We start from the raw sequence: 24,187 nt of genomic DNA on the forward strand, positions 1-24,187 counted from the left end.
TCAAAATTTGCTTCAGGTGTAAATAACCATTGATAATTTAACCTTAAAGAAATTAGAATTATGTTTTTATGAGTATTTCACACCACAAATATTATTATTGTTTTCATTACATTTATTTTTAAAATTTTGAAAAAGTATTTATTTATAATTATCATGAGATCTGTGGTTTTTCAAGCGCGTATTGAACAAATACTCTCCCTAATTACAACAGTCTGAAAATTTGCATTAAAATTTGTTTAACAACAAAATGTTTATTTTGTGATTTAATAAACCAAACTATAATTTATTAGTTTTTAATTATAATGAAAATGTATACAATTGAACAGTAAACATTTTCAGTGTCCTTTTCAGTCTATTCATTACCAGTTTTAAAAACTTAAATTTCTCTGAAAATTACTATAAATTTGTTCCGACTAAGGGAGAACAAAAAATTGGGTCTGGCCAAGATCAAGTTGCATATTGTTCTTATATTGTATTATTTGTAAAAACATCTTAAAAAGCTTGGAATAAATATGAAGCCTGAAGTAATCGAAAATAAAAAAACTGTGTCATAACTAATTTGTCATATTTTAAAACTAAAATTATGATTAACGTTTAGTTTTAAAAGAAATAACATTTATTAGTTTTTAAAACAATCAAAATCACATACAATTGTTGTAGGACAGAAATGAGGAGTATTACTTCTTTTTCTTCTTTGTTTTAGATAATTTTTTTGGCTTTACTTCTGTTTCGGACACTTTAGTCTCTTCATCAAATGTCACTTGTTCATCAATATGCGTTTCCTCTTCTGGAATATCCTCGATTGACTTTTCAGCTGCATCGGCTTTGCTTTCTATGTTTCTCTTTTTAACAGCTAATTTTGCACACATTAATAAAAGTTCATAGAATTCTAAAAATACAATCTGAAAAATATTTTAAAGTTACATTACAGAAGTCTCCAGGTCAAGGTCTTGACTTTATATTATAATTTTTAAAATATAAATATGTGTAATAAAAACCATAAATGTTATTTTCTTTACTACAAGGTAGAGTCAAAGTTTTCTACCTTATCAAACTTTTTACTAATGATTTTAATTTTATTTAGTGTTTTAATCAAATTAAATTAATTACCAAACTGATATTGGTATTATTTCCATTAAGTTAACATTAATGATAATTATTTAATCATGCCAGAAAATTTATATTTAACACACTCGCTGCGGGTGACGACAATTATTGTAGTCAAGCAATACTGGCGCGCCATGCGGGTGACAACAGCAGACATCTGCTCGCTTGGCCGCCATTGCCTCAGTGTGAGCCTAGCAGTTGCTGTGGAATGTTGTGTCGTTTGCTGCGTGTTGTGCCTGTTTCATACATTGTTTATTCACAATCCTTTCGTAGTTCGCAATTTTCGTTCGCTGGCTGTGCTGTTTTGTTAATTGTGTGTAGTGTATGGTGTAAGGTGACTGTATGTGTGTTTTTTATTGTATTTAGGCAATATGGAGGACGGCAATGAACTAGCTAGCGGAAGACTTTATGAGTGAACAGAACAATTCCGATTCAAGTTCAGAGAGTTCTGCCGATATGAGTTCAGTCCATGTTTATGGACTGTTTTCAATTTTTTTACACAAAACAATTTTTTTCACTATTTGTGCAATTGACAATGTCTTCTGCGAGTGACAGTGCCATTCAGGAGTATTATACCCAGTGTCCTGCGGTACTGACTAAGCGGGGACCGGCGTCAGGTGCGGCTGACAACAATTGTTGTCACAGTTGTGACGTTACCAAATCTGGCAGTGGGGTTGCCTGAACAACCTTGTACAACCTTTTTGGTTGCTCTGACTTCATTCTGGATAAGTTAAAAAAAAATATTTTCCCGCATTTACCATTACCGGTCAAATTTTGTTCAGCAGCGAATGTGTTAATAATAATTGATTGAATGACCTACTTCGATTTACTTTATCTCTAACAAAGCTCAGTTCCTTAGACACTGAGGCCACAGACTCTCCCAAAGATAATTACATTTCAGCAGGATTCATAATCCCAGAAACTTGTTGATTCTGGTACCTTGACTGATGACTGATGACGTGCTTTACTTTAGTGAGTACGAAATACTCGGGACAGTGAGTCTACCGTTTACCTTGTAATCGATATTTATGACAATTCCACCAACAGCGATGTTGGGGCATACTTTTAGAAGACACTGGAACACGGAGAGTAACCCGATACCACTCAGGCATGTCAGATCTTGCGGGTGAGTGTTGTCAGCACATTTTGTCTCAGGTAACATCGGTCCATCAGCAGGATAATAAGTCAGTTTTCCTCCAACTCCGATTACATTTTTACCTGCAATGTATGATATGTAATTATAACCAGTATGATTATTTTACTTGCAGGAGACTAAGGGATATTCTACTCACACCACTCTGTTCACTTTTCTACCAACAGTATTTTCAGAGAAGAAATTAATTTTGATACACCTTTATCAATATATGATTATAATTCTATAATATGTGTATAGTAAATAACATTTGTTAATGTAATACTACTCAATATTAAGTTAATGTAATGTCTTTAATTGTTATAAATTTATATTTCCTCTATTGTCCCATAATTTTGCAGAAGTTTCAGATCAGATTTGTGTGAAGTTATTAGTTTAACCCTCCAGGTGCTAACTATAATACTTTAAAGTGCTGGGCCATTCCAGTGTATACCATAAGGTAAAGAAAAATACTTTAAAATACAAAAAAGTATTCAAATATGTATTATGTATCATTTTTCAGAAAAAAACCTGCCATATATAATGTCTAATAAAACCAAAATACTTTTCATTTTGTGTTTAAAAGGGTAGACATGTTATTACGGGCAGACAAAAAACGTTTTTTAATTTTTTTTATTAATTGGTATAAATAATTTTTCAAAATTTACCAATTATTTCAAATATTATTCTGAACAAGATATATTTTACACCAAACCTTTTTTAAAAAGATACACAGAAATATTTTGAAAACAATAATTATGCTACAGTTTACAAATAATGTTAGCTACTACATAAGTACTTAGTAAATGGATATTTCTTCAAAATAAACAGCACCATTGGTCTTACATATTAGCACACAAAAGCTAAATAATATAGTTATAGTGTAAAATACACAGTTCAATAAATAATAAAAAACTGCTGTTGTGTGTTTGTGTGGGTACGCCAACAGCTGAATTTTATTTCTCATACTTCAAAAAATCTACAAAATTAGTACTTCCAATAAGTCGAATGCTTCCTATTTTACTTTTGGAAGAATGCAATTATTGATTAAACTGTTCATTTGTATCTGACAAAAAGATATGACAGTACTCTTTGAAGTGGTTCAAGTACATTGCACAGTGCGACAATGGCACTGAGGTTAAGCAAAATCTAATAACATTAATTGTTTATCACATATTACTCTTCCCCAAAAAATGTACACATACAAAAATCAAATGTTCGTTTTGTTTTAATTTAAAAAGTAATTATTGCTTTGAATGTTAGTTTTTGTATTATTAAGCAAATAAGTTTTAAAAACGATAAGGAGATGGCTCAAAGTAACGATATGCCCTTGTAAACAGAGAAATTTTATAGAACTGCACCTAGGTTTATTCACGATTTTGTCAATCTAAATCTCAACTTCAGATCATGTCTGTCAGTAAAAAACTGGTGGTGTCTAGCTAGAATGATTTTTCAGGGAAGGAGTTTAGTAAATAAGTCACTCATCAACACATCATTTTCATTACTTGAACGTAAACTCAGTGAATTAAAACTTTTTGGATTCGTCGAACATAGTCAAAGTCAACAGATGTCAGTTGAATATGCTATGAAAAAAATATATACATGCACATTCGTGTTATAAAGATACAATGTTTTGATATTCTACACATTCTTCATATTACCATGTAGAAGATGTTCGGGATAATTGGGAATGGGCTTTTTATATCCGTTTTTGTCCAAAGGAGCAAATGCACACTTTAAGAAATTCCTTGCTGAAAGGGGTTCTCCAAGTCCTTTATAGTACCAATACAGGGCGTCCAGGCTCAACAAGTTTCTTTTTTTAAATAGAACTTGACCTTGAACAATACAGACATTATTGTTGTCATTTAATCATTCTTTATTTGCACATTACGTATTATATGGGTACAAGATACACGGTACAGGTGCATCGTAAAAGACAAGTATAAAATAACCTAACTAAAACTAAAATACATTTTGTGTATCAATTTGCACTTACAAGAGACAATATAATGAAAATAAATAAAAATATTAAAATCTATTAACAATGGGAGGGTGCAGCGAATTATTTCTAGCTATCAACATGCCGTTTCCTTCAACTGTTTTCCCTTTAGCGTTGTTATAAAAATGCTCATAAACACTGGAGTGATCAAAACTTGTTTATCCTGTACTTTTAGAGAAAGTTATACTAAAGATTTGTAGTCAAATCTTTAGTTATTAAAACATTTAACCAATTTATTTGTTCCACTTTCATCCAATATAAGATGGTTGACAGAATATTTGAAAACGTTTTGATTTATAGACATTAAGGATTTTTTAATATAAAAGATGATACCTTCAAAATACCTATTCTATTAATAGAGTTAGGATTGTTAATGAATTTACATACAGTTGACGTATTGGTATAACTTAACAATACCTCTATGGCGGCCAGCATTAGGCAAAATGTCCGAAGTAATAAGTTTGTGCAATCCGGCTGCCAGATAACCCTGGATGTTTGGTGTACCATTCCTTCGTTTCCCATACAGCTCCCATGATACTTCTATAATGCAATGCAAAAACTGCCAAAACTGTAATCTTTCGAATGGGTAATGGACTGCATTGACTAGGGAGGCCTTGTTATTTGCTGAAATCGTACCATAGATGTATCAATTCCTTCACTTCATTGAGACAGAAAGCATATAAAGTGGACAGTATGTTTTAATTCTTATTTTTAATTATTTATTCCTTAATTACGTTTATTTTTTATTTTATTTTATTTTATTCTCCTACTTAGCACCCGCTTTTAAACCTTGGAAAATTTGTGAAAAATTAGGTTCAAGAACCTGAATACAGTAGAACCCCTCATATCCGGCCACCACGGGACCGAGCCCCTGGCCGGATAACGATTCGGCCGGATAAACCAACCTACAGTACACAGCACTTGACGAAACAAAACAATTGTACTGTACTGTACTAACCGGAGTGGAAATAATCAACGAACTGTTTACAGGTTAAACCTATTAGCTCAACTGAGGACAACACAGGAAAATGTAAACAAATAGATACACCAAAATAACGCAAGAGTCGTGGGAGACTAGTGCGTGCAACTGCGCGTCTGCAAGCCGTGGTAAATAAATTTCGATATTGGCTTGCGGGAAGTGGCCGGATAAACCGAGGTGCGGTAAAACCGAGGCCGGATATGAGGGGTTCTACTGTAAAAGCAAATGAGGTAGTAAAAAAGTTCCTGGAAATGTTTCCATGTATTCAAGCAAAGGATCACTGATGGGGAAATCTCTCTTCCTGCGGTAATCAGACAACTTCCAGTTCTTTGTTTTTGATAATGGAAGGATTGTGAAGAAAACAGAATTTTTCAGGATATTTGCCATCATTTAATGATAGTTTGTGAAGTTCTTTGTGGTGGTTCGTTCAGTACAGACCTATAGTGATGTGCATTCTTTAGTTCAGTTTTAATAATTAGTACATTTGTTTTATTAAGTGGATGTTTGAGAGGAAGTGTGCATGAAGTTGACACAAAACATTGTTGCATTGTAATTGCTGATGCGTGTCATAACGCTCTGGTATGATTTGTTTATTTTAACCGGGATTGTAGTTAGGTTAAGGTTAGTTATCCACCTGAGGCAGAGATCAGATTGCAGATTACGAAATGTTGTTTTACGGATTGTTTGTGTCATTGAACATGGTAAACATCCGGAAAAATCCTGTATACTTCTAGTTTTGGATGGCATTAATAAAAACAATGCCAAATGATTTAATACTTTACTAGCAGTGCTGCCAATCCCAGAAAGATATACATTTTTTTTAGAGCACTCCTTTGTGAATATAAATAACAATCCTGGGAATTATTAGACTTGTTGGGAAGGTTAGCTTGAAGTGGAATCCAAAGTAGCATGCAAACAAGCCACCCTTCCTCTCCAGTCCACACAAAAGCACATGGTACAGTACAGACCAAAATTAGTGCTGTCATGGACTGAAGCGACTTGTATTGTCAGAAGCACACAGAGTATGGAACGGACTGTTCGTAGTCAAACTGCTAGAGGTGGGGGGGAACAATTTTAGAACTGCTGAAACCGTAAACTGGTTGGCCTCATGGTACACATCCGGGGTGTGAAAAAGGCCCTTGAGGCTTAAGTGCATGGTAATAGGCCACCTCTTAGAAGAAGAAGTGAAAATCATTCAATCAGAAAGCAGCAGGTTACTTTAGAAATGATGTGCTGCTAATAGTGATAACAATCTTCTGTAAATTTATTCACAATGGATTTATAAGATATGTAGTGTTTACAGTGATGAAATGGTGTAAAACATGGAATCTTCCAAATCAGGCATTCTTCTCTTCACATCAATGGTAGAATACTTTGTTATGTCAAAAAGTTTTTATTTTTACAGTTTTTCATTAGTCATAGTTTAGGAGAAGAACAATTAAACAAATATTATTTAAATGTTATTTAAAATAAACTAACAATAGATTTTATCTGAAGAGGATTGTGCAGACGAATGCATGCTGTAAATGCAAAAACTTACCAATAAGAATATCAAAATCAGCCAAAGACAGTCCTCTAGAGTGAAGGTTACAGTCTATCAGCAGTTGCCAGAACATCAGCCTCATCAGAACTGTCGGAAATGTTGGCTTGGTCTTGCAGCACAACTCTGAGTACTTCACATAAACCACCTTCATGGCTGATAAGTACTGTAGTACCACATTGCGCAAAAGAATCTCCTCAAATCCCGCTTCTAGCTTCTCATCCTCATTGTAGGTAAAGGGGGTTAAATTATTAGAGTCTGTTTTACTGTAAACTGTGCTTCTTATAGTTGTGTGACGTTCTGTTTTACCAGTCCTCTTGGAATCATTCAAGTAAGCACTGAGTCTTCCGGTGTAAAATGTGAGATTTATATCGTGATGTGGTGCGGTTACTGGAACTTTGTAGTGGTTGAGTGAACATATGCTGTCATCTACAAGAGAATCGACTTCAATGTCAGAAACTGAAGAGATACAGCCATGTGTGAAGAGATTGTCGCTGTACACAAAACTGCCATTGCTACATATCACTTCGGCTGGCCCATGTTTCTTTCCGTTCTTCCAAGTGCCACGGACTGTCACACCCAAACTTGTTTCTAATGTCCCCTTTCCTACAATAAAATCCACTTTTTAATTTTAAGAACCAAGAACTTCATCCTCAAGTAATAAACCACAAATTACTGTAAAATATTAAAGTTGATATAACCAACAATATAAATATTATCATAAAAAGTTTACAGAACTAATATCACAGAACAGGAGAGATTATTTGGCATAATCAAATGTATATTGTAGGCTGAGCATTAGTAAAGCGTGTCACTCAAAAAGGATGAAAAATTTGCTTCTACTCATCTTTATATCCTTACGATATCTCAAGAACAAACAGATATATATATTAAAACATTTTGAAATTTGTTTCTTTTTTATTGAATTAATTGCCTATTGCCAGTACATAATACCAATTACAGTGAAGAACCTTGACTGCTGAGGCCAATAATAAAATGTTTATAATTTGTTTTTCAGCTTTAAAAAATATTTTATCCCCTGATTATTGCTAGTATTAGCTTACTAATAAATTATTGTAATCGCCATATGAGCTAAATAGTTTCTTTACTATTTCGTATCCATTCAATTTGACTGTCTTTTATTTATTATAGTAAAATTTTATTTAGTATTCAAAATCAAAAACATAGTAAAATGTTACACAGTTATGCCCTTTATTGCTTTAGCTGACGCTGCAGCTCTATAGTTCTTCTGGTGGAAAATAGGCAGAATAAGACTATAAAAGAACTGGCCTTTTCTCATAGAAAGTAAAAATCTCTCATGTGAAGAAATCAGGGTCTTGTTATTAATACAGTTGTTAGATAATATTTACACATTGACATCAATATTATACAGCTTGATTATGGAAACAGCATTTTGCATAATGTGTTAGAGAAAATAATGATCTTACCATGCCGTACCCCTTTATCCCAGCTCCCATAGTAACAATTTTCTTGAGGCACAACCAACTGTTCGTTGAAGAAAGTCTCCCAGGTGTATTCTCCATAGCCATGGATCCGATTGTTTTCCCAATTTCCACTGTACACCTACAGCATAGTCAACTGTTTGTCTTTTGCAGATTTAATTGTATATAATATTTTTAATATATTGTAAATGAGTTTAAGTGAATTAGAATTATAAAATAAAAACATAAAATTTGGATAAGTTATCATAGTCATAGTCATAATACTTTATTTACATATTCGTCAAGAACAGTAATTACGTCAAGTTACACATAGGTTAAAATATCTTAATACAAGATGTAACATAAAATAATTGAAATTAACATAAGTATATAAAGTTGTATTTTATTCAGTTTACACTTGAGTTCCTCTCCTGTTAAAGAATTCTGCCAGTATGTAGAACGGTCGGTCCTGAAGCCATGTTTTTACTCGCTGAGCAAACTATCTCCTGTTAGTCCTTTTTAGGTCTTCTGGCAGGTTGTTCCACATTCGCATGTAGTATGGTCTCTTTTCAGTTGCACTGAGAGTTGCACACATGCAGAAAGTCAGTAATTGGTTGCATGTCGTGTATTATAGTCATGTATCTGAGCATTCGTTCTGATTTCTTCTGGAGCCATTGTATAGATGTACTTAATGACTTCGAAAATGTAAAGGTTTACTATTGTTAGGATTTTTAGCTGCCTGAAGGTTTCCCTACAAGATTCTCTGTACTGGAGGTTTCCTAAGGTTCTTATTGCTTTTTTCTGAAGCATAAGGACTCTTTGTATGTTTCCAGCTGTAGTGCCTCCCCATACTACAATTCCATAGCGAAGGTGTGACTTAAATAGCGCGTAGTAGGCAGACTTAGCTGTTTCCATGTTGCTTATGTTCTTCAGTCTTCGTATTACATAAAGTCCTGAGCTGAGATGACGACAGGGAATCAATGTGGGGTGTACATGTAAGACCATCATCAACTGTTACAACCAAGGTATTTAGCCGAGGCAACCTCCTCCAGACCAGGTATTCTTCCTGTGGCGTCTCTTTGTCATCCTAAAATCAGCTACTTGGTTTTCTTTTCATTCATAACCAGATCACTGCTGTAAAAATACTGAATTGCCATGTTCAAAGCTACATATGAGGCAATTTCCAGTTTTTTGGGTTTCTTTCTACTTAGCAACAGTACCGTGTCATCTGCATACATCACCATTTTGCTGTAATTCTGTATGTATTGTGGAAAGTCATTTGTAAATATAATAAACATCAAAGGCCCTAGTACAGATCCTTGGGGTACTCCACAGGTGATGGGTTTAATTTCTGATTTAATTTGATTTGTTTTCTGTCTGATTGTGTGCTTGATTTCTACCATTTGCCTTCTTCCGGTTACATAACTTTTAAACCAATCTCTTGATGTGCCCTGTATCCCAAATGTTGTCAGTTTTTTTAAAAGCTGCTGGTGGTCAAGGCTGTCAAAAGCTTTACTGTAGTCTAGTAGTATGGCTGTAGTAGTATTTCCTTTTTCATATTCTAGCAAGAAGTCTACTAGGCTTATTAGAGAAGTGAAAGTAGATTATCCTCTTAAGAAGCCGTGTTGAAAAGGTGTTAAAAGCTGATATATTGATAGGTGATATAGTAGTCGTACTAGTGCCACTTTTTCTATTAACTTTGAGAAAGTAGGGATCAGTGAAATTGGTCTATAGTTTGATGGATTAGTATTTGAGCCATTCTTGAATTTAGGATAAATTTTGGCCAGTTTCAATGATGTTGGGAAAACTCCTGAACAAAATTACTTATTAGTTATATCAACCAGAGGATTGATAGGTTCTTCTTTGCAGGTTTTCTATAGCTTAGAGGAGATCCCATCATATCCTGCTGAGGTCTTTGTTTTTAGTGAGCTAATGATTTGGTTAATTTCTTGTTTAGTTGTTGGCCTTAAGATTAAATGTGGAATATTAATATTCTGGACTGGAAGGTTTATTGCTTGCGTTACATGTGGTCCACTTTTTTTATTATATCTTCAGCTATACTGACGATAGTCTAAATTTGTAGTCATTAAGATGGTTCACAATATCTTGTGGGTTAGTCATTTCACATCCACGTCAATGTTAAGTTTCGAGGGTAATAATGTGTCTTCTTTATGCTTTCTTTCATTGTTAATTACGTTCCAGACAGCCTTTGTTTTGTTTTCTGCGTCAGCAATCCTTGAGATTTTTTCTTGTTGTCTTAAGAGTCTAAGGTGAAGGTCATACTCTTTTTTTAAAAGTGAAGCTCTTCTTTTGTGTTCCTCTTCACCTGTTGTATTATAAAGATTTTGAGCTGCACTAAACCTTTGCTTTAAATTGACTGCTGTGGGAACACTTAACATATAATTTTGTTTTCTTTTTGAATTTTTTGTTTTAACTATTATTGGGCATGATAGATTTATTGCTTGATTTAGAATGTTGCTAAATTTATCATACGCTTGATCTGTGCCAGTGTGGAGTAGACCTCTGTCCAGTTTTGTGTTGAAGTAGATTTTTTAGCATAAGCAGGTTTTTATTACTGAAGTTTCTCCTCTCTGTTGTAGTGGTTAAAGCAGGTTTTGTGGTCCAGTGGATAGTGCAGAGTTGTCCCATGTGATCAGTGATAGCTGTGTTTATTACTTTAATATTTACAGTATCCGGATCACGATTGTTACAGCACACACAGTCAATTGATGTGCCCACAATCACACAGATTGTGACTGGCACAAGATCTAGTCTATATATGTTGCTGCTCATGCATAGTCTTGTTTCTTTTCAAGACAGTCAATATTGATGTCACCCATAAGCACTACTGGGTGGTTCCCAATTGATGTGCCCACAATCACACAGATTGTGACTGGCACAAGATCTAGTCTATATATGTTGCTGCTCATGCATAGTCTTGTTTCTTTTCAAGACAGTCAATATTGATGTCACCCATAAGCACTACTGGGTGGTTCCCAATTGATGTGCCCACAATCACACAGATTGTGACTGGCACAAGATCTAGTCTATATATGTTGCTGCTCATGCATAGTCTTGTTTCTTTTCAAGACAGTCAATATTGATGTCACCCATAAGCACTACTGGGTGGTTCCCAATTGATGTGCCCACAATCACACAGATTGTGACTGGCACAAGATCTAGTCTATATATGTTGCTGCTCATGCATAGTCTTGTTTCTTTTCAAGACAGTCAATGTTAATGTCACCCATAAGCACTACTGGGTGGTTCCCAATTGATGTGCCCACAATCACACAGATTGTGACTGGCACAAGATCTAGTCTATATATGTTGCTGCTCATGCATAGTCTTGTTTCTTTTCAAGACAGTCAATGTTAATGTCACCCATAAGCACTACTGGGTGGTTCCCAATTGATGTGCCCACAATCACACAGATTGTGACTGGCACAAGATCTAGTCTATATATGTTGCTGCTCATGCATAGTCTTGTTTCTTTTCAAGACAGTCAATGTTAATGTCACCCATAAGCACTACTGGGTGGTTCCCAATTGATGTGCCCACAATCACACAGATTGTGACTGGCACAAGATCTAGTCTATATATGTTGCTGCTCATGCATAGTCTTGTTTCTTTTCAAGACAGTCAATGTTAATGTCACCCATAAGCACTACTGGGTGGTTCCCAATTGATGTGCCCACAATCACACAGATTGTGACTGGCACAAGATCTAGTCTATATATGTTGCTGCTCATGCATAGTCTTGTTTCTTTTCAAGACAGTCAATGTTAATGTCACCCATAAGCACTACTGGGTGGTTCCCAATTGATGTGCCCACAATCACACAGATTGTGACTGGCACAAGATCTAGTCTATATATGTTGCTGCTCATGCATAGTCTTGTTTCTTTTCAAGACAGTCAATGTTAATGTCACCATAGGCACTACTGGGTGGTTCCCAATTGATGTGCCCACAATCACACAGATTGTGACTGGCACAAGATCTAGTCTATATATGTTGCTGCTCAGCATAGTCTTGTTTCTTTTCAAGACAGTCAATGTTAATGTCACCTATAGGCACTACTGGGTGGTTCCCAATTGATGTGCCCACAATCACACAGATTGTGACTGGCACAAGATCTAGTCTATATATGTTGCTGCTCAGCATAGTCTTGTTTCTTTTCAAGACAGTCAATGTTAATGTCACCCATAAGCACTACTGGGTGGTTCCCAATTGATGTGCCCACAATCACACAGATTGTGACTGGCACAAGATCTAGTCTATATATGTTGCTGCTCATGCATAGTCTTGTTTCTTTTCAAGACAGTCAATGTTAATGTCACCCATAAGCACTACTGGGTGGTTCCCAATTGATGTGCCCACAATCACACAGATTGTGACTGGCACAAGATCTAGTCTATATATGTTGCTGCTCAGCATAGTCTTGTTTCTTTTCAAGACAGTCAATGTTAATGTCACCCATAAGCACTACTGGGTGGTTCCCAATTGATGTGCCCACAATCACACAGATTGTGACTGGCACAAGATCTAGTCTATATATGTTGCTGCTCAGCATAGTCTTGTTTCTTTTCAAGACAGTCAATGTTAATGTCACCCATAAGCACTACTGGGTGGTTCCCAATTGATGTGCCCACAATCACACAGATTGTGACTGGCACAAGATCTAGTCTATATATGTTGCTGCTCAGCATAGTATTGTTTCTTTTCAAGACAGTCAATGTTAATGTCACCCATAAGCACTACTGGGTGGTTCCCAATTGATGTGCCCACAATCACACAGATTGTGACTGGCACAAGATCTAGTCTATATATGTTGCTGCTCATGCATAGTCTTGTTTCTTTTCAAGACAGTCAATGTTAATGTCACCCATAAGCACTACTGGGTGGTTCCCAATTGATGTGCCCACAATCACACAGATTGTGACTGGCACAAGATCTAGTCTATATATGTTGCTGCTCATGCATAGTCTTGTTTCTTTTCAAGACAGTCAATGTTAATGTCACCCATAAGCACTACTGGGTGGTTCCCAATTGATGTGCCCACAATCACACAGATTGTGACTGGCACAAGATCTAGTCTATATATGTTGCTGCTCATGCATAGTCTTGTTTCTTTTCAAGACAGTCAATGTTAATGTCACCCATAAGCACTACTGGGTGGTTCCCAATTGATGTGCCCACAATCACACAGATTGTGACTGGCACAAGATCTAGTCTATATATGTTGCTGCTCATGCATAGTCTTGTTTCTTTTCAAGACAGTCAATGTTAATGTCACCCATAAGCACTACTGGGTGGTTCCCAATTGATGTGCCCACAATCACACAGATTGTGACTGGCACAAGATCTAGTCTATATATGTTGCTGCTCATGCATAGTCTTGTTTCTTTTCAAGACAGTCAATGTTAATGTCACCCATAAGCACTACTGGGTGGTTCCCAATTGATGTGCCCACAATCACACAGATTGTGACTGGCACAAGATCTAGTCTATATATGTTGCTGCTCATGCATAGTCTTGTTTCTTTTCAAGACAGTCAATATTAATGTCACCCATAAGCACTACTGGGTGGTTCCCAATTGGAATGTTGTCAAGAGTCTCAGATAAAACTTCAATGCCGGAGTGAAGGCTCTTGGTGGTCTGTACACTCCAATAAAAAAAAGAGTATATCTGCCTTCATTTAGCTTAATGGCAGCCAAGTTCAATACTTAAATGACTTATATCAATCATTTCAGCCTTGTCTTTCAGTATGTCTTAAATAAAAATGACCACCCCCCCTTTAAGTGTGACTTTCTGCTTTATTCTGCTACTAGTGTGTGCTCTATTAATCTTGTGTTTAAAAGTGTTTCTTTCTTCTGTCAATGTTCTGTAAGTGCCACTATATCTGGTTCTAATGAAGATAAGAGTGTATTTAATCTTTCAATTTTATTGGCAACTCTGTCTACATTCTGGTGAAAGATAGTGAGAGTTTTTTTAACGTTTTGTTTAGGTAACACCTGTGATTTTATGTCCCGCCTGCTTTTAATTTGCTCTTGATTAAGCTTGCATATTCTAAAAAATGTTCTGAGTGATGGATTTCTTAAAGAGACTGGTTATTAGTGTTTAATGGGAATAGAGACTACTACAATGGCTGAGAGTTTAATGGTTTAGTAACAGAAGAGGCCAGTGATAGGTTTGCTTGCTCAGTGTAGCCATAGTTTTCTTTCATGTGCTCCTTGTAGAATATGTGTTTTAAGAAGAAATCTTCATAATTTTCATCATTTCTTTTCAATTTAGCATTCAATGGTGGGGACTTTCTTACATTCATTTTTATGTTTGAGGTGGCAGGTAGCTGTAATTTCAAGTGGTTCGATTTTTCTGCCGCTTTTGCTACTTGCAAGGAGACACTAAACACGTTCCTCTTCTTAGCTCTGGTTGGAGAGAGTATGTGAATTTTATTTTGTGTAGTATTACTGTCTCCTAAAGTTTGGTTTTCGTGTGTCACAGGCAAGGTCGGCTTATTTATTATTTTTAGATTATCAACAGGTTGTTGTATAGAAGGGGCTTGTTGTGAAACATAAGCTTTCATTTAGGATATTAAGTTCACCACCTCTTGGTCTTTTAGTTTTCGAAGTAGTTCATTATGATGTAGCTTAAGGGTTATAGATAACTTTCTTTCTTCTTCTACTTCTTTTTTGAGGAATTTTTCATTGTTTTCAAGGTAAGTTATTCTTTCCCCCACAACAGTTTTTTTTTTCCAAGTTTGAAAGTGCAGTGTTTGGTACATTGATTTTGCCTTTAAGGTTTAGAATGTTAGCATTAAGAATATTTATTTCATCACTATAAAAGGTCTTTTCATTGTTAGATTGTATAAGTAGCTCTTCTTTTAATTTATATTCTTTAGCTAGTTTTCTGTTCAGGAAAGTAATTTCTTGTTCCAGTTTAGAGTTCCTTGAGATTAGGCTCTTCACTTTTTCTTGGCTGCATATGAGCCTGCCTTCAATGTCATGTTTGTGTGCTGATTCTCTTGTTTGAAATCATTTAATTTTTGTTGTAGGGATATTTTTTGGTTATTGAGTTCAGTTATTTGATTAAGAAGTCTATTAATATCTTGTTTGAACTCTGTATTTTCAAGCAGTAAGGCATTCCCTACTTCAGCAGCCAGGGTAAGGGACATTTCCAGGTCCATCTCCTCCAACTCCCGGTAGTTATTGATTTTTTTCTACCACATTACCTAAGCTAATTTTGGCTATGCTTTGTTCTAGAGGGTTTTCACAGCCTGGGATTTTAAAAGTGTCCTGACTGAAATGGGGAAGAGGAAAGCTATTTAGGATGTCCCTCTGGTCTCTTAGATGGTCATCCTTACTTTTGTAGTCATCTTGTTTAAGACTGATGTCAGATTGAACAGTATTGTCAGAGGTTAAAGTTTGCAGAGCTGACTTGGCTTCCATTAGTGCTTTGTTGAAGGCTTCGTTTCTAAAGTTGTTTACTTATGGGATGCCATATTTGTGGATGTTTTCTGAGTAAGAAAAAAGGCTACTCATTTACTTGAGCCACTGTGTTATCGCCAAAAATAAGGGTTTTAAATTTATGTTATTTTTATCATGTCAATAACTTTTGCTGGCCAATGACGATATCCTTTTATCTTGACAAAGACTAAATCTCCCTTACAAAAATGGTTGGATTTGTTCATTGTCATTATGACTATTTGGTTGTAAGTTTATTTGAAGGAAATCTTTAGTGAAAAAAACCCTTAAAATACAGGTATAGAAAGAAATCAGTATTTAAAAGTTTGGCTGATTCTTTATGTCAAAAATCTTGAAGTCCAGGTTTAAAAATAATCAGTTTTTAAAAGTTTGGCTGATTCTTTATGCCAATAATCTTGAAGTCCAGTTGTGAAAATAATCAATATTTTTTTTATGTACAAAAATCTTGAGGTCCAGGTTAAAGAATTATTTTTAAAAGTTGGTTTAATAGTGGTCTTGAATAAGTTACAATCAAGTGCCTTGTCTTTAAACAGCTGCTGTCAGCTGATGTGATGGTAGGTCAGTGTTTGCTGTGGCAGCAGGTGTCAACCCTCAGCTTTGATACATAATTATTGAATGAGATAATAAAGAATTAGTCAAGAAAGAAGGAAATGACCAATATTTTACTAGTATTAGTAAGTATGCAACGCAAGAAAGAGGCCTAGATTGAGATGTGTTGGACTCAATATTTTGCATACTGACATGATAATCATGAAGTTAAAGAAAGAGAACAGGATTTCAGAAACCAAAAAACATGGCAAAGACCAATATTATCTTGATTTCGATTGAACATTAAATATTTTAGTATCAGCAGTATACTGATTATCATTGTTAATATGGCTGATTAGGTTTACTAATATTGAACAAAGCGCTAACGTACAGTGTGCAAGTAATAATTCATTCCGATTTTGCTGTTAACCTATGACTGATATTATAAACATTTTTCTGTAACCGTAATTTTTTAAAAAAACCTCATTTACACTCTTATAGGGTTATTTAAGTTTTTGAATCGTTACATTTATTTTACGGTTTGTCTTGCAAAGTGTTAACACCTCCACTGCGGCTTTATAAGGAGTGATCCAAAAATGTAGCCAGCAAGGGGGTCTAAGAGGACCGGACCACCCAAATTTTCAATTTTTTAAATTACCTTTTTTAGTAAACGATTATTATTATTGAAATAATTCAGTATTACTGACATGTACTGCTGAAATAGCGTTCTCAAAAAAGAAACTGGTCAAGAACTTTTGAAGGAACAAGATGAGGCCTTACTCTCTGTCCACTACGAGGAAATATCAGTTGTCTGGACCCCCCAACATTTTGTTATGGTTACGCTCTTTGAGTGATCTTGAGTACATTCACCTTGACTGCACTTTAAGGAGTCTGCCGCAGCCAATGTATTAATCTCAGTTTTAGATATAGTCCAATGTTTTCTTGTAACTCACAAAAACCTACTTGTAGTTAAATTTACGACACTACTTTTTATCCTTTTGTTTATACTTCATGATACAATCAGTTGATTACAAATTATACCTAGATGCACAGGACATCACTTTGATTCTATATTTAATTTATCCTTTATCAACAACCTTATACAAGCTCTCTTTAAAACTGTCTGTTGTTCTGAAATCACAAAAAGGAACAATAAAAACTGAAATAATGTACAGAACACATAACATGATTACATACATCATTATTGGTCCAGACCATAGTTCCCAGTCCATGCCGGACTCCGCCCTTCCACTGGCCCGAGTACATGGCTCCCGAGGGGTAGCAGCGTAGCCCTGTGCCGTGCTTGCAATCTCTTGCCCACTCCCCATTGTAGTAGTCTCGGCTGGTGTTGTTGCGGTTGTAGTACATGGCACCCAGCCCATGCCGTCTCCCACACTGCCAGCTACCCGTGTAGAAGCCTACACTCTGCACGAACAGACCAAGACCGTGTCTGTAGCCTTGTTGCATCTGGCCTTCATACCAGCTCAGGTCTGCCCACTGCATGTACCCATCCCCTGACATCTCTCCGTTGTAAAAATCACCCTGAACAGTACATACAAGAAGTTGCTACTTGTAAACTGAGTCCATGCCTGTAGCATGTCACGAAACAACAAACAATACTCTCCTTAATTAATTAAAAAGACAAACTAAAATTTAGAAACAACTCAACAAAAAATATATTCAAATTATGATAGTTTTAATGTAAGGTTCTTCTCAAAACGAAACTAGCAGTTCTTCCAAAATTCAAGATAAAAGTGTACTAAACAAAATAATATGTAGGACTGAATAATGTCTTGAACTAAATTATTATTTCTTAACTCATTAAATAATGTTCTAAAAATACCTGGTCTCCCTGTGCCTTTGTTAGAATTCCATGTACGAGGTTAGTTGCAATTTTAAATATTTCATATTCTTATGAAAATGGATAAATATTATCTCCAAAACTGTTACACTAAACTACTATTAGAGGTGTTAAAGCTTCTATTGTAAAACACCTTTTTAGTCTGTAAGTTTAAAATTGATCTTAAATAATGTAACCATTACACAATTGAACTTAAAAATATTTTGCCGCAAATCTTCAAGTATTGCTTGATTTATCAAATTATTGTATTTCCTTCCTTAATTTGGTACATTTATGGGAGTATTTCTCCTACGTATCAATTAAACCCTGTGAAGATTGGTTGGAAATCTTGAAATACACCACAAAACAAACACTCAAAGTCAAAGTCAAAATCTCTTTATTTACATAGTCTTCAAGACTAGTAGTGGCGTTAACACGATATAATACATAGTAATACAGTGAAACAATGTAATAGAACTAAAGTAAAAATATTAAATTTAATTTTTTGTCTTTATAAACATGGTTGTCTCCAATTGTAAAATTCGTTCAAGGAATAAAACGGTCGTTCTTGCAGCCAGGTTTGCTGCTTCACAGAAAGCTCCTCTACAGGTTTGTCTAGGTGGTAATGTCCCCAGTATTCTCATGGGTCTTTTTTGTAGAGTTAAGACACGTTGAATGTTTAACATAGTGGTTCCACCCCAAACAACAATCCCATACCGCAGATGGGTTTCGAAGAGAGTGTGATAAGCAGTTTTGGCTGTAGTAAAGTCGCTTATAGTCATCATTCTACGCATCACTCTGCGTGCACTGAATAAGAACAAGAGAGTTGCAACTTCCCAAGCTGAGTTATAACAATATCCCCTTCCAATAATCCCATACATCATTATACATGAGTTTGACCGATTTTTAACGAGACCTCAAAGGGTTAATTAAGCCTTTTGTGGTACCTGTAAGACAACCAACAACTATAAAGTCTAACTCTTCCCTTCCACCTCTAGTCAACTGTTTTAAATCCTTTATTAAGGAATTACAAACAAGATTTTGAATTTATTAATCCATAATTATACTTATAAATCAATAATTTTTAAAAATAGGTTTCTTTAATTTATTAAAAACTTAAAAATATTGTCCAAATGTAGCTAAGATGCTAAAAAGTTGTAATATCTTTCAACATACCACATAAACACTACCGTCAGCCCAGTAAAATTTCCCGTGTCCATGCATACGACAGTTTACCAGTTTACCCTGATAGGAGTGTCCTTGTTTAAAAACCATTACTACTTCTGTATCAGTTTTAAGAATTTCCCAACCAAATATTTTCTCTCTTAGGTGTTCAAAAAACGATTTCAACTCTATCTCATACTCTTCTTCAATTTCTTCACTAACAGTGTTTGAAATATTAGATACATCACTAGTAGAATGTTCTGTTTCAGATAGCTGATCTGTTGTTCTGAAATAAACACGTATACCATTAAAATAGTGTTTTGTTTTGGCAATCAATATTAATGATAATAATTAGTATAAATTAGTCATTCAGTATAAATAATTATTGTTATAATCAATAATAAAAATTTAGAACAATTAAAATAGAATAAATATTTCCCAATAAGCAATTTTCACTGTGTATACAAACTTGTTAACGTGATGTTTATTCCTTTAAATAATCACAGCACATCAGCTAATTGTTAGGAAGGATAATAGGATTTCTGACATTTGCCATGATTATCATTTGTTTATTATATGTTACAAAAATTATAACACTACATTTTAAGGATGGAAATTTAATCTCTTCCTCAGTTGTAAAAACCTAATACATGAACATGCACTTAAAAAAGTGTGAAAATGGTCTGCCACTCAAAAAATCTTTCATAATACCTGACTGGTACCCCGATAGTAGGAAGTCCAGACAGGGAGAAATTGGGCCTAAGCGATGTCACTGCACAGAAGTCAAGAGCACAAAACAATATATCACACTTGCACCAGTAAAAGTTGAACACTGATGAGAAAATCAACATAGGCATTTCCTGTAGTGTAGCGGCGTGTCATCTGAATACTTTGTTATCTAAAGGAGATGTCCTGACTGATTCATCAACACATAAAAACTAAAATATATAGACATGAAGTTTGGTTTATAAGCTTATCTTGTGCCTTAGAAGCTGATCTCGAGGCTCGTCACATTGGCCTATAAAATTGCAAAATGTTTATAAGAAATCCACTACTGCAAAAACATGTTATAAATAGAAGATTTTGTTTGATGTGATCAACTGTTCAATGTAAACAAATTCTAATACTCAATACCTGAATACCTTGATTCATTGCAGTATTCATAAATACATGTTGAAGTCATGCAGTGTTAAATAAGGAATGTAGGATGCATTTTAAAGTGTTTCTAAATTAATTTGGTAAAACCTATACTGATTCAATGCAGCTGAGTGTGGCCAAACATTGCCTAGGAGCAGAAATGGACTTTGAATCACCACTTCTCGCTTTTTCCAAGCATCAAGTAAAAATGTTGTTGACACAAATTTATTCGTTGATTAATTTTGGAGTGAAATTTTCAGTAATAATTGCTATAAGAGCTTACGTTTCTGGTGGTTGATCATTGTGGTGAAGAGCCACATCACCGGGTTCCTCATGTACGCTTTTGTTTGATGTTCTACTTCTGCTGGACGAAGATACCTCATTAATACTGTCTTTTTTTGCAGTGGTAGTACTGTCGTGTGATTTTAAACTGCCAAAACTAACACGAGTTTCATCTTGTAACTGGTCATCATTTTCTGCCTCACTTGTTGTGGTAGGAGGTTTCATTCCATTCTGAGCAGTGACGATAGACTCCCATCTAAAAAATTTAGTTTTCTGTTGAATGTTGAAATTCTTTGGAAATCACAGATCAGTAATATTCTTAAGTGCCCTGGTCTATTACTATTACTTCGTCTCTGTAATTGTTAATGAGTTGTTATAAGTGGTAATTCTGATTAACCTACTGTACAATAACTGTCTAGATATAATACATGTTGTTAACACCTTCACTACCGAGTGATTCTCATATGACACTGAATACTCAAGGGCGACTGCCGCTGTCAACATGTTAAAAGTGTGCATTTTCACCGTTGAATAAAGTTGTCAATGTGAAAACTTTTCATCAATAAACTTGGGTTGCCAACGTTCTGTTTTCAAGAAAATTGAAAATTTGTTATAAACTTATAATAATGATGGAAAACGTTTGAAAGTTATCCTGTTAATCAATGCTAAGCTGAGCTTTACATAACATTGATTGCTTAGCATTTACAAACAATAGGGAGTTGTTCTCCTCCTTCTGACACTGCAGTGATGATTATTTCTATACTGACAACTGGTGTCTAGTGCACTAAATCTCTTAGGTAGCTCCGAAGGATAAAGTCAAGCGGGGTAATATCCTGAGATCTCGCAGGTCAGTCGAAGGACCATTTCTCCTATCAACCATCTCGGATACTGCCTGCCGAGGAAATCCTGCATTGCAGGGTTCATTGAAACATAAATCTCTAAACATGACAAAGAGGATAGAATATAACAAGAAACCTCAGAAACAGTACATAAGAGAACAGTATTAAACGGGATGGTAATGGACTGCTGATTAAGACACTGGAAAACGTACACATTGTGCAATATATGATGTGCAGGCAAGTTGCCTTCATGCTACCATATCTCTATTTTCTCGATAATGATTCACTGGCAATGAGAAGTGTATTGACAAAATACAGGTATGTTCCTTTCCACAACCTCTATGTATTCTAAACAAATGTGAACTTTTATCAGAATCACCCTGTAGAATGTGAATGTTAAGTTTAGCTCCATTTCACCTTCTGCTCACAGAGTCTGAAATCTAACACTGTCACAGACTTGAATCCTGGAATTTGACTCCACATGTGTCTATAAAGATCCAAAAGAGTCGATGACGAAGACATTCAAAGCGAACTATTTGCATCCTTTCGACACCCAGACTACAAAGAGCTCTGCCTGGTTATCCAGCACCCACTCAGTGTGATTTGTGATTTTCTTTATTGTACGTATTCTTAGAGAACGGAACAAAGGTCAAGAAGAAGTGTTAATGTTATAAATTAGTGTAATAGTCAGTGTTTGTAAATTCATTATGTGGTCTTCATTTAGTCAAGGGCTCTCTCCAGGAATTCTTTCACTGAGTGTACAACTAGATGAAAAGGTGTTCTCATTGTCTCATGAGGTGCACAATTAAAAATGAAAAATTGAAATGGAATTACACTCAATATTGAAATTGAAGTCTTGCATCGTAGCTACGTTATGTGTAGAAAACCCTGTAGAAGTTCCATATTACATAATAATTATCCATGTTACATATAAGAACATATGCTTCCCAGTACTTTGTAATAACAGTGGTGATATATATTTGTTTAAGAAATTTCTTGACAGGTAAGTGACAACATAAATTTTATCTACATGAACGAGTAAATAGTTGGTGTGAAAAATTGTTGTCGAAAAAGTAACTACAACTAAAGATATAAAACTCTTTGTGAATTCAGGAATGAAGTGATTAGGTCCACTTGAGATCAGATAAGAAGGGACTAGATTGGGGTGCAAGTTTCTGACCTTTGTTTCAGCAGATAACAACAAGCTGCTCTGAAGGACATAATATTATATTATTATGTTTATAAACATTGTTATCACATCTTCTCCTATCCAGATAGACTTTGATAACTCTGAAATGTTTACTATTTTTACTATTTACTAAACTAGGCTTTATTACAAGTTACTCAGCCAACTGGCATAGTAAGCACATCTAGACTACAGCAAATTGCCATCACTCAGATAGCTCATCTGGTAGGGTACTAGACTTGTGTTCTGAAGGTTACTGGTTCAAAACCTTACACAAAGAGATATCAAATTTTTGCTACAAGTTGAAGTACCCCATCACTACAATATACAATACTGTGATATTTTGAAAAGAAAGTCTACTAATATATATAACAAAAATTAGTAGGTTAGGAAGTATTACACGCAGAGTACGATAAGCAGACCCGGTTTTTATATTGCTTATTACAATAACTGATACTTTATATATCAAATAACAAAATGATCAATCAATATCAATGTATCTAAAATACTAAATTAGTCATGTTTCAAATTAATTAAAATAGTTTAAACTATTACGTAATGTCATAAATAATAAAGAAACCATAACCATTAATCAATTGATAAAAATATGAAAGGCGACAGAAAAAATGTAATTTAAATAATAAAGAAAACCTAACAACTAAACAAATATCTTAAAACCGAGAAAGACACGTTAAATCATTTTTTTAGTGTTATTTTGTTTAGTTTTTAAACTTAATTGTCTTTATTTATTTAAAAGAAGTTACAAATAGAACGAATTGTGTTTAGAATGTGAAAATGTGTGTACAGTTAGTACAGATGATTTAGTTATTGTTCAAAATGATCACTATTAGTTGATTATATCAACTATAATAGGTATAATAATCAACGATATTTAATGGGTATAATAATTAAATATCGTTTGATAATTTCGATATAAAAAGCTGGGTCCACTTTTCATACTCTACCCAGTATTATTTTTAAATTTTTTTGAGGAATATATTATAAAAGCACATTCTCGCATCTGTTGTTACTTTCATCTAAAATAATTGCCTTATTACAAGTTTCAATCTCACATTCATATTGTACAAATAGGAAACTTGCACTAATTGGAAAGTAATAAACCAGGAAACTTGTATTATATTCACAACACATTATATACTATATTTAAATGATAATGAAATAAAGAAAGATTAAGGTAACCTCTCAATTATGCTCCCAATAATGGCCGAGAGAATTATGGCAACAACTTCGTCTTCTGGTTTTCTCAAAATGAATTTACCATTCAGTTTTTTCCGATGTTCAGTTTTTGATACATTATCTTCAGCTTCGAAATGAGGTACATTGTCGTCCATTGCTAGTATTGTACTTGACATTATTATTTATATGTTTGATATGATTTTATTAAGACTTGTAAAATTAATTGTTAAATTTCAATTTTAAACTATTATAGTTTTTCAGGATAAATGAAAATATTACTACACCCAAGTCTACTCAATGAACTTTTGTTTACAGACAATGTTATGATTCA

At 34.6% G+C, this 24,187-nt stretch overlaps 1 protein-coding gene across 3 annotated transcripts; it reads right to left on the bottom strand.

Moving 5' to 3' along the window:
* Positions 1-592: 592 nt before the first annotated feature.
* Positions 593-24,187, bottom strand: LOC124364589 (radial spoke head 10 homolog B-like). Of its 3 annotated transcripts, XM_046820171.1 has the most exons (10): positions 23,860-24,186; positions 20,636-20,890; positions 19,228-19,501; positions 17,409-17,753; positions 8,206-8,341; positions 6,758-7,363; positions 4,656-4,862; positions 3,901-4,074; positions 2,120-2,325; positions 593-902 (listed from the first exon to the last, which is right to left on the bottom strand). In XM_046820171.1, exons 1-10 carry the CDS (start codon positions 24,030-24,032, stop codon positions 678-680), a joined length of 2,601 nt encoding a protein of 866 aa, XP_046676127.1. In that variant the 5' UTR covers positions 24,033-24,186; the 3' UTR covers positions 593-677. The 3 variants fall into 3 exon arrangements, with proteins under 3 accessions (XP_046676127.1, XP_046676128.1, XP_046676129.1); XM_046820172.1 differs by lacking the exon at positions 4,656-4,862 and having other exon boundaries at positions 23,860-24,187; XM_046820173.1 differs by lacking the exon at positions 20,636-20,890 and having other exon boundaries at positions 23,860-24,185.

This window comes from Homalodisca vitripennis, chromosome 6 (genome assembly GCF_021130785.1).
Source record: "Homalodisca vitripennis isolate AUS2020 chromosome 6, UT_GWSS_2.1, whole genome shotgun sequence".
Classification (NCBI taxonomy): Eukaryota; Metazoa; Arthropoda; class Insecta; order Hemiptera; family Cicadellidae; genus Homalodisca; species Homalodisca vitripennis.